The sequence below is a fragment of the Mizuhopecten yessoensis genome, unplaced genomic scaffold (genome assembly GCF_002113885.1).
Source record: "Mizuhopecten yessoensis strain PY_sf001 unplaced genomic scaffold, ASM211388v2 scaffold7551, whole genome shotgun sequence".
Taxonomy (NCBI): Eukaryota; Metazoa; Mollusca; class Bivalvia; order Pectinida; family Pectinidae; genus Mizuhopecten; species Mizuhopecten yessoensis.
In genome coordinates, this window is record NW_018407104.1 from 611,399 (window position 1) to 623,790 (window position 12,392).

At 34.8% G+C, this 12,392-nt stretch overlaps 1 protein-coding gene across 1 annotated transcript in view; it reads left to right on the forward strand.

The window, feature by feature from the left end:
• Positions 1 to 12,392, forward strand: part of LOC110453960 (poly [ADP-ribose] polymerase 14-like) — a 71,226-nt gene that overhangs the window by 28,398 nt on the left and 30,436 nt on the right. Inside the window, exons 13-16 of the mRNA XM_021503217.1 lie at positions 2,501 to 2,662; positions 4,413 to 4,478; positions 6,556 to 6,747; positions 8,687 to 8,902. Coding sequence (XP_021358892.1) covers positions 2,501 to 2,662; positions 4,413 to 4,478; positions 6,556 to 6,747; positions 8,687 to 8,902 — 636 coding nt within the window. The remainder of the gene's footprint in view (positions 1 to 2,500; positions 2,663 to 4,412; positions 4,479 to 6,555; positions 6,748 to 8,686; positions 8,903 to 12,392) is intronic.

Below are 12,392 nucleotides of genomic sequence, written 5' to 3' on the forward strand. Positions count from 1 at the left end.
ATCTGTAGAAGTATTTTTCAAAAACAATGAAAAATGAATGTTTTTTTTAAAAATTATGACCTTTGACCCAACAGCGAGCTTTTTTATTTGACCTTTAAATGAAAAACCATGTGGTAATTAGAGTTAGCCCCGAAGCTTATCTACATATAATATAGTTGCGTCAATTCTGTAAATTAAACCGTTTTTGAGTTATGGCCATTTTAAGATTTTGACCTATGACGTCATGGCGGCCATATTTAATTTTTGACCACCTTGAAAATGTTGCTTGATCAGCTTTAGACCTTTTCCTACAACATACTTAAAAGACTATTAACCTCTCTTTTACCAATCAAAAGATACAGATTCCACAAAGTACGGAAGAAGAATAATAAGAATAATAATAATAAGAATAATAAGAAACTTAACAAAAGCAATAGGTCTTTTCACCTGGAGTTGATGCCTTGAAACTTTATTGAATTTTTGCTCCAAAACATTGTAAATGCAAGCGTGGGTATATCTTTGTGAGCTAGCTCACAGTTTCACTAATTACATTAAATTTCTTTTGTACAATCCTTAGGTATAAACCTACCAACCAAACATGGTTATAATCCAATCACAACTCAAGAACCATTTATGCATTAAACATGAATAATAATTTTTTTTTAATTGGAAGCTGTTTTGGTCGCACCGTCACACTGTTTGAGTAATTGCAATTTGGGGACAAATTATGACGTGACATCAAAATTCAAATTATGACGGAAATTTCTGAACAGTTTAACAAATTCCAATTGAAACTGGTAACCATAGAAAACACAAATGTTGTTCTCCGCAAAAATAGCTGTTCTATCATTTAGTTAAACAGACTTGTTTAAAATGTATTTTGAATCGAGTAAAACCACAAACAACTGTAAAATATTTAATGATAATGTCTCTGTTGTTTTGAACTTAAAATATAAGGATTGAAAGGCATCTTTGTAACATTTATGATGGTATGGAACAGGGTTCCGCCGAAACATATTCCATAATGTATTAGGTCAATAAACCTTAAATAATGTATTGTAACCTGAAATAAATGTTGAGTTACAAAGAATATACCGGACTCATGGTTTTTATTTGAAGCAGAAGTTTACAGGTATTACCATCCAAATATTTTTTACTACTCTTTTTGACCAAGTGTAATGGTATGGCGTCTGGCTAGCATGGTCAATTTTTCTGGACCATATTACTTCCTTGCTGCTTTAATTGCATTACGCAAACTTTGTTAAATATACTGGAATTCTTGCCCAATAATAAATAAAGTATGGCTTTTAAAATGTCATTTTCATATAATGTCAGCATCTGGACCTTCCTTTAAGTGGGATTTGTCCCCCTTAACAAACTCTCAGAGAGGGATACAAATGTGTGAAACCACAGCATTTGTTCAGTTCCTTTGTGCAGTAGATCTAGAGTGTTATGATGTCTCCATTTTAAATGAAGGAAGACATTGTTTCATTACTGGTTCTTCCGATTGTTTGGCCTAACTTATAACCTGTTATCAAGGGCTAATTAGGGGCTGGACTAAAAAGGGGTAATTTGGCCTGATTGATTGAATTAAGTGACTTCTTCTCTGAAACATGGTAATGGATGTCAAATATATTTGGTTGGGGGGATATCAAGTGGTTGAGCATTCAAAATTGTACCAGTCGAAGCACCGGACCCAAGGGTCTGAGGAATGGGGCCAGAAATATTTATGTTTAATTCGGTCGGAAGACTGCAAACTGGTTACCAAAATCAATAACCAAATCAAAAGTCAGACATCTATTAACCCCCATGCCATGTTAACCTAGCTTATTTCCCAAACAATATCAATTGGTAAGACCAAAATCAGATTCTTTTGGCAATAAAAAGAATGCTCAGGCTGACCTGTTAGGGTGTTATTTTGGATTTGATAGTAAGAATTGACAAAGAGATGCTGACCGAACCATAAAAAGCCTTAACAGACTTTTTAAAAGGGAGCCAGAATGCAGAGTCATGAAATGCCAACTTCGCGAGGAAGACATCTATTTAAGGGTGGGACGTAAAAGGATTTCAGAGAATACCAAATTGAATGATATCAGTAAATTGTGTAGAAACAACTTGCATATTCCACTTTATAATGCTGACCGATGTTGTCAATAAAAGATACTAATACATTTCTTGCGTGTAGGTGGTGATAGCTCGAAATATGTGAGTAAACTAGTGTGAAGACGTCTAAATTCATTTGGAATGATAAATTTGCTGAACATAAAATGTATTAATTGTTCTTAATTGTTTGATTACTGAACTTACCAATTATCCGGTACTCAGTCGGAAGATTTTTCGAGTAACTATACCAAAAGTTTTCTGGTTTGACAATCCTGGTTATTGTGTGAAAAGCAACGGTTAATTATTCCTTACATAATGAATCTGGATGGTTATTACTCGGGTATTAAGTAGCAGGTAAAGTATGGTATACGATAATTTGTACTTCTTATATTTCATTGATTTTCATCATTTCTTGCAGGCGAATATACAATGTCAAAATCACCACCAAGTACAGATGAATATGAAGAGGTCACTTTGGATCTCGGGGACATTACGCTGAAGGTCTACCAAGGAGATATAACACAGGCTAAAACAGACGCAATTGTAAATGGAACAAATGCAGAGTTTAATTTGAAAAGAGGTAATATGATACAATGTAAAGAAAAGAAATTATCCCTCACTTCACAGATGCATGCTCCTTTCCCAAGACAAAAGATTAGTAGAATATCTCACCCCCTTGGAGATGAAATTCCAAATCTCACCACAATGATGGGGGCCTTGATTATACTTCCAAACTGCTAGAAATTTGACTCATGAAAGTTAATTTGATTAATGAAAAGAATATAAGTAATGTTCGATCAGGGAAAAATTCTGGACTTTGCTGTTTAAGTTCAACACATCAAGAAGTTTGAATTTTTGTATAGTTCGATTTATGATAGTTTGACTGTATTTTATTCTTCAGTTAAGGTCAATAGAACCTTGACACTGCATAGAACTCCAGCGATACATTAACATGATAGTACGAAATGTATCACAATATTGTCGTCACGATATGCTACACGTAGACTTTGTCCAAAATGGGCATGACTTAAAAAGTTTCATACAATTCAAGTCTTTTAACATACATGCCGAGCTGAAGCTGTCTCTCCCCATATTGGAACAGATCATAGGTGAATCGTGACCTCCCAAAAAATATTGTGCATTGTACCGTATTCAAAATATCGCAATATATCGTTGCAGCCCTACTTGAGTGACACGTGCACGAGGCATATATTTTCTTTAGAGGCCCTATCATAAATCATCACAGTAGCAATATATTACCATTTCGTGTTCAACTGAAAGCAGAAATTGATTAAAAAAAATTGATTTAGTTGAAAATAAAAATTTGTCAAATAAAATTACTGGGTATTACAACTGTCCTATAAACATCTGAGCATCAAATAATTATCTGCTTACCAACAGTTAATAGGTTTTGTTGATGGTGTAACTTTACCTATTCACCCCTAAAGTCACATTTGAACCTTACCAATTAAATGACTCGGGGCAAGTCCAGTTTAAAATTGTAGGGGTGAATGAGTTAAAATAGTGAATTGTGTTTAAATTAAAATTTCAGTTTCCGTAATGGTTTGAACATTGACAACCTGTACATGTATTTTGTTCTCCACATCTACTACTCTAAATGTGTATAAGTTTCTCCTTATTTCCGTATTGCATAGGTTTTTGTACATTTTGTGAATTTGGCCTCGTGTCCTAACATCCCTTTAAAGTCCTATGCTCTTTTCAGTACATCACAATTGTTTGTTCAGTATATATATGCTTATTCCATATTATTTAGCTGAAGTGGTACAACACATTGTTCTATTGAAAAATTAAACAGCAGTTGTTTCCAGCATAGCCCATAACTATTTGAAAAAGGATTTCCTGCTGTAAATGGTTTTTGATACAATCGTAGTACATTCTGTATATATAAAGTCACATGACCTTCAAGTTGGTAAACTCCAGTTTTGTTCAGATATCCACATGAAGTCAACAGTAACAGTGCAGTACAATACGACACAGTGACAATGCAATTAACAAAGGACTTTTTAATTAGTTATTTCAGAGTCTTTGAAATGTTGCAATCTGAACTCAAATGACATCATTCATTTGTAAGCAAATCTGGCCATTATTTAAAGCAGAAAACAAGGTTTCATAATATATATATATTTTTTCTTACAAAATTCTTTTCAGAATCATTTTGCTTGATAAAACTATATAATGCAATACTGGTAATCTTACTTTATAAGAAGCATTGCATTAATTGAAGGAATAGAAATTAATTCTAAGGATCAGAGTCTGATTTGTCAATGTCAGTGTTATGAGTTTGGTGAAGTGTATTACTTTTTTTTAAGGTCATGTTTCTGCTGCCATTTTGAAATCTGGTGGACGCAGCCTTGAAAAGCAGGTGAAGAGTTTGGGTAAGTAATATATATATAATAAATAAGTGCTCATATTATAAGATAAAACATTTGGACAATATTCCTGACCGTTCTGTATTTGCCACGGGAGGCAGACTGGTTTTTGCTGAATTAGATGTGGCAAAATAATCACTACATTTGTATTCCCTTACAACAAGGTAATGGAGGCAATATGTACAGGATACCGTAAATTTGCGGGTATAGTACGCACTCGGGTATAGTGCGCAGGTACGTTTTTGGGGTAAGATTTGAAAAAAGATAAGAAAATGAAAAAAATAAAAAATAAAAAAAATCATAAATGTATCCATTATCAAACTGGAAAATTAGCATCAAAGGTAGTGTGGTGTTTATAACGTCGATTAATTAACATCAAAGGTAGCGTGGTGTTTATAACGCCGATTAATTAATATCAAAGGTAGCGTGGTGTTTATAGCGTCGATTAATTAACATCAAAGGTAGCGTGGTGTTTATAGCGTCGATTAATTAACATCAAAGGTAGCGTGGTGTTTATAGTGTCGATTAATTAATATCAAAGGTAGCGTGGTGTTTATAACGTCAATTAATTAACATCAAAGGTAGCGTGGTGTTTATAACGTCGATTAATTAACATCAAAGGTAGCGTGGTGTTTATAACGTCAATTAATTAACGATTGATTTATTGAAGACATTCTGAACGGTCTGCTGTTCTAAAAACTGCATAACTGCGATGCTAAATAACTTTTCTTGATAACCTGAAATTCTTAAACGTCTAACCACGAAAGTACACAGATACGATATCTCGTTCGAAGGGATCTGAAAGGCCGAAAATTGGCATTTCCACATGGTGTTTCAAGGCGATACTTATACTTTCTAATCAAGCATATCAGACTTAATTGTGTTTGCTACAGTATACGTACTGGAAAAGGTAAATGAAGACTATGTAACGGTACACTGATTTAAATATATTTAACCCATAAAGCTTACCGCACAGCCAAATGTATGTGTGCGAGAGCATCTATGTGTGATTCGCTTATCAGACTGTTTTCTCAACGTCAATGGGTCATCCAATTAACTTGACCCCACTGTCCATTATTGTACAAGAATTATAACACCTGTTGCCATCTGAAGCTTGATAATTGTCTTTACAATTTAAACAAAAGCATTAATTAGCTTGCAGTCCTAATTCTACAGCGCGCGCTGATCTGTGACGGCCCTGATTATGTTTACGCAATCGGTGTCAGCCACAATACACATGTGAGTTAGACAGATCGTTTTCTGGGACAAAGATACAGATTTTCCTCATTTTTAAAAACTTTTTAGTCAATTTAGTAGCCACTTTGTATTTTTAGTAGCCAATGAAAAATAAAAGTAGCAAATGGCTACTTTGGCTACCGACAGTGCGAGCTCTGGATTATGCCATCCAGTCAAACAAAACTATTTAAATGGAGGTAATCCAATTTGGCGGACCTGAAACTCGAGACCAATAACCAAGAATGACTTGTTCCTGCGTATAGTGTGAACCTCTTTTTTGACATGACAATATTTACCTAAAAAAGTGTGCACTATACCTGCAAATTTACGGTATGCTACTGACTCATAAAACAGTTAGAAATGAGGTTACCTCAAGCAAGTTTCTTCATGCATTCCCAAGAATTGGTTTTTGAATAAATTTTAATCCATCTTCATAAAAATGAAACAGTCAAGAATGAGAATACCTAGCACAAATTTCTTTTTTCTGATTTTAACAAGGTCAAGGTCAATCTACTATGCATAATTATCTTTGTTGCAAACTTCGAAAAATGTCTTCTGCAGAACTGCAATGCCTAGAATGATGATAGATGGCTTTTATTGTGCTCTGAATGGGTTCAGTTCAAGTGCATTTTCTACATTAAAGTTAAAAATCAAAATTCACCATCAACTGTCTTTAACAGTCATGCGATTGACTGATGTTTAAACCATGTACTATATTTTCATGTCGCCAGCACATAACAGCTGCATAATAACAACTGTGCCTCTTGTTTCACTTAAACCTATTGTGACAATATATATGTGCCAAGCATGTCTGTAATACTTAATATTGTAATTATTGTATATATAGTCAAGCAGATGAAGCAAACTGGAATTGCAGTAACCACGTCTGATCCAAGAGTATCTGGGATGCCATGTGATATGATCATTCATATCGATGCTGAGGAAACAAAATATGACTGGAAAGATAAATATCTAAGGGCAATGTCCGAGGCAGATGACAGACAATGCACTTCTGTTGCATTCCCTGCACTGGGAACAGGTAAGTCAGAGAAAAACAGGAAATGTTACATGGTTATTTCATTTAAATTCTTGAAAACATTTATGCTTATTGAAATATTGTAATCCAATTTGGTATAGAGTCTCTTCTCCTAAACTAAACCTTCATAAAAATAGAAATATTTTAGAAATTTTCTTTTGACAATAAAAATTGGAGTCATAGCAGACACGTCAAGTTATCTCCCATGTGGGGTACATCATAGATGTGGCCACATATAAATGCAGTTTCTGATTCAGTAATTTATTACATATAATATGTTGTATATTGATTTGTTGAAGGTAGTCTTGGTTTCCGAATAAAGGCTTCTATATATACCGCTGTGTCTGCTTATAATTATGACGTCGATTTCAAGAAACTAAATCTGAGTGTGTGACAATATTTTGGCTAGAGATCATAATTTTAAAAAAATTGATGATTAATCATAATTCCTAAACATTGTTTTTATGCCTTTGCCATTTTATAAGGGCTGGAGGAAGGGGGGATGTCCAATCCTGCCTAGCACCTAGTCATAATCATTGCTATAACATCAACTGCTCTGTATGTCCGATGTCAACTTTTAACTTTAAATGACTTTCTCTGAATAAAAAAGAGGCTTAAGTGGATGATATTTAGCCAGTAGCATGTTTGGATGAAGGGCTATCAAGTTCCTCTTAATGAATTATCCTGGCCTACTTTCAAGGTCATGGGGGTGAAATTTGTAAAAACCCTTAAAACAAATTCCTCAAAACAACCAAGAGACCAGAGAACTATGACAATTAACTTTATAAACAAATAGTTAAACACTGTTCCCCTCTGCTGGTTGGATATGATTATGTTTTTGTCGATCTGGACATCACACTCCTTGCCATCAATCCAGCAAAAAATAACTTCTTTACAGATTTTGATTAAACATAACAAGTGTGTTAACCTTTGACAAACCAGCAACAAGTTTGTATATGGGCTTGACCAGTTACAGGTCAGGGCATTGCCACTGAAAAAACAATTGGTAACAGGAAGTCCAACTACCTCTGAGATAGAATAAAATAAAATAAAATTTATTCTTTTTCATTATAAATACAAGAATTAGTCAGTTGAAAATTGCCTGCCAGCTGGTTTGAATGCATCTCCTTGATGAACTGCTAAAATTTTGATGCCATAATTTACTTTTCTAATTGTGATTTTAAAATTGATGTATTTAAATACATTGTGTGCATTAAGATGATTTTGGAACCCTGTATGGTAATCTAGCATCTCTATTTGGATTTAAAAAGAGAATATTTTCTTTGTCTTTTGTATTTTGCCTACCCGGTATATGTAGCTTTCTTGAGTAAAAGGCTTTTCATGTTAATTCTCTTGCATCATACTTAAGGTCACATAGGTAAAAACTTCGAAAAATCTTTATACTGTATCTCTACAGACATAATGCATATAGCTTCAGTTTTATACAAGACAAGAGAGATTACCTTTTTGCTTTTAGATTTATGCGTATTGCAGATTTATTGCATTCACTGTAGTAAATGCCCCTCCCCCTTTTTGAGCACTTATTACAATGATTTGAGGTCCCCCTTTCGGAAACACCATCCATTCTGACCATCTATGGCTAACAAAGAAATTTATTACTACATACATTTTACATCAGACATTCCTGTTTCAAAATCTGACAAAATTGTTTTCCAGAAGGGGGGAAAAAAGAGAATAATTTTGAATTACTTCCTGGGACTGCTGTGTCCAACAGTTACATACCCTTTACAGCATCTGACTCAATCTATGTTTTGTTGTCTTAATTAGCACTCTTACAGCCAATTTTAGAAGTGCACTGGGTGCTAATTATGGTGAAATGTTTGGTATTCTAAAATGAATAATGGCATTTTATAATCTAAAGCCTATTCTGATTGATATTCTAGTCATGTGATACTTTTTCCCCCCCAATTTTCCTTTGTAGCGATGCAAGGAAATTCGGTTTCTGATATAGCCAGGAGTTTTGTTGATGCCACTGTTGAGTTTATGGACAGCAAACCAGATAATGTGACTATGGTTCACATGGTGATATACCAGCAGAGTATGGTCCAGACTTTTCTTTCAACAATGAAAACAGCATTTGAAAATCAGCGGAATAAACCGAAGTCATGGAAACAGAAGATGAGCAATATGCTATTTGGTTTGTAATAATATTATCATTTTTACGTAGAACAATCAAATCAATGTTTAGCAACCACCATTGAATTAAGTGCTCTAATAAAAAAAAAAAAAAATGTATGTAATTTTTATCACCTTGATCTTCTTTCAAGATCAAAGGGTGATAACTTCAAAATGATTGGGATCCCCACCCTTTAACCTTACATGTATGTATGCATATATTTGTTAAGACGAAAATGAAAAGACGTATACATTATCTATTATTACATGTACTTGTAACTGAGGGAGATCGGGTTATCTCGGTCGATGGCTAAGATTCTGTAACATAATCCCAATGGAGGCGTAACAGAAACTTAGCCCGAGACAGATAATCCGATCTTGCTTAATTACAGGTAATTGATTTTATTTCTCGCACTTTTAAGTTCGAAAATATACATATTTAATTTTGCTTAAGACAACAAGTATCCTGTATGGAGCCTCAAATGAATATGGCCTCTACACTATTAAAGCTTCATTTGTATGCTTCCGGTAAAAAAAAAGAAAATCTTTACAAAGAAGACGTATTCCACAATGTAGATTATATTTTACATACAAAATCAGATAATTAACATCATTAAAATAATACCTAAAACAACAAAACTTAATATTTATAATACAGATCGGCAATTTCAAGATGTTAACTTGCAAATGAATACATCCCAGTGTGAAAATGCCGCGAAATATGTCGGGGACCAGTAAAGGGACCAGACAGATTGGACGAGATAGACAAATCTAGCATGGGGTATGACCTGAGATATCTCTTGTCTGTAGTGCAAGAAAGATAATCACTACTATAAATGCCCCAGGATCTTGGTGTTGCCTTTTGATGACAAAATCTACAGGTCGTACATCGATAAACATAGAAAAGGTTGAGATCCCCACTCTCCATTTAAACATCCTTCAGTAGAAAAACTTGTGTTTATATATTCAGGATTATAGTACAAAATTAATGTAGTTTCTTCTGGTTACATTTAACATATTTGAGACATTTTGTTAGAAGAAATGGCACCAAAGGTGGGACCTTTAGTTATTATACAATGAGTCTAAATGTGTGTTCCTCTTGTCGAATGTATAAATCAATTTTAATTTCTGTTTGTTTATCTTGTTTTTATTAGGTCACCTGAGCTTAAGCTCTAGGAATGATCAACTCATGGTCCTGGCAAAGTGTTGTTGTTTTTTCCGGGCCAATAAAAAATCCAATATGGCTGCCATGGCCACAATTTGGAAAAAAAACTATTTAAAACTTAAAATCAAGTTCTAATAGGCGGATTTACATACTTAACTATTTTTTACTCAAATTGGTAGAGATGATGGACATCATTATCTCCACCCATATTTCATTGTTTTTTATTTGTTGATAAATTGATCTTTTTTCAGGCAGCTCTCTTTGAGAGGTTCAACATTTTTGCTTTCACCTCTACCTATGTGGTGTACATATTTAATTTTTCTATATTTCTTCCCAATACATATATTTCTAAATTCTTCTTCTTCTGTAGGAATGACAGGATTTTTATAAAATCTGGTATGAAGCATCCCTGGGTGAAAGGGAACCAATTTTGTATAAACGTTGGGTCTGACCCCCCCCCCCCCCACCCCTCCTTTTGGCAGATAGGCAGGGCCAAAGAAGAAAAATAGCTTTTAAATCCTTCTTCTGTTGGAATAATAATAATAACTAGTACTAATTGTAATGGGGGGGCCATTACAGAAGTCCCCCAAACTGTCCCCATAGTCGCAAAGATACAAAAGAAAAGTTTCACAATTGCATAGACACTTTAATACTAAATTTGAGTGAAATCGAATAATATGCAAATTTCGACCAATCAGAACCCAGTATATGGTGGCCATTTTGTCAAATGAGAGAAAAAAAATGTCGCAGTTGAGTTTGCAATGCCATATTACACATACATACTAAATTTGAAAGAAATCGAACTACAACGGAGCTTCGACCAATCAGTAACCAGTATATGGCAGCCATTTTGTCTAATTAGAGAACGGATGTAATAGTTGACTTCGCGGTACCATCATACACCTACATGCCAAATTTGGAATGCATTGGAAAATATCTATAAAACATGTAAAATAGGATAGGTGGCATAGGCTGTCATCTTTGGCGAACACCTTTAGAATTTTTAAATACCCAAAAATTTCAAAAATTCATGGCGGCCATCTTGGACTTCTGCTCGCGATAAAAATAGCCTGTTACACACCTAGACCCCCTAATGAGTATATGTGTGTAGTTTCATGATGATCCGCCCAGTAGTTTCTGAGAAAACCTCCAGACAGGTTCTTGGCTGAAGAGAAGAAGAAGAACACAGAAAAATAATAATAATAACTAGTAATAATTGTAACGGATGGCCGTTACAGATTAGTCCCCCAAACGACCCCAGTTGGACTTAGGAACTTAGGCAAAATCAGGCAACAGCTAAATTGCGACCAATCAGAGGACTCCATTTTGTTACCATGGCAACTGAGCTGTTCGAAACTGTTACCATTGTGTTTGGCATCCTTTAAAACCTCTATGTACTAATTTTGGGCAGAATCAGAAACAACTAAATTTCGGCCAATTAGAGGCCTCTGTTTCGTTACCATGGCAACTGAACTTTTCGAAACTGTTACCATTGTGTTCGATATATCCCTGAAAACCCCTATGTACCAATTTTGGGCAGAATCAGAAAACAACTAAATTTCGACCAATCAGAGGCCTCCATTTCGTTACCATGGCAACTGAACTTTTCAAAACTGTAACCATTGTGTTCGATATCCCTGAAAACCCCTATGTACCAATTTTGGGCAGAATCAGACAACAACTAAATTTCGACCAATCAGAGGCCTCCATTTCGTTACCATGGCAACTGAACTTTTCGAAACTGTTACCATTGTGTTCGGAATCCCTGAAAACCCCTATGTACCAATTTTGGGCAGAATCAGAAAACAACTAAATTTCGACCAATCAGAGGCCTCCATTTCGTTACCATGGCAACTGAACTTTTCGAAACTGTAACCATTTTGTTCGATATTGTGACGTAACCCCCTTATCGGTCACGGCCCTGCCCTTGACCTCAGGTATTGACGGAAGTCTAGACTGCGTTATACGTCATGGTCATTAGTGGTTGATCAATCAAAGTCTGTAACTCTGTAATGTGAGAAGTAGTACCGCTGCGGCCATATGTGCGTGACGACTAATTAACTAAACTATACCTGTCTTGTAAAATGGCTATTGACCCAGCCTCAAATATACATGTGTTAATATATGAGACTAGTGCAATGAGCCAAAGGCTCGATTTGACAGGCCGTCACTAAAGTTTTATCAAGGCCTTACTGGTCTTGAGGTTCGAAAAATGTGTTACGAGCCCAGATTTGTAAGCGATTCCGGTAACTTACTTAAATGAAAACCATGATTCATTAAATACAAATATGTACATTTATTGTGTGCCGACTATTTACATAAAATATGAAGTCTTGGTCTTGATCCT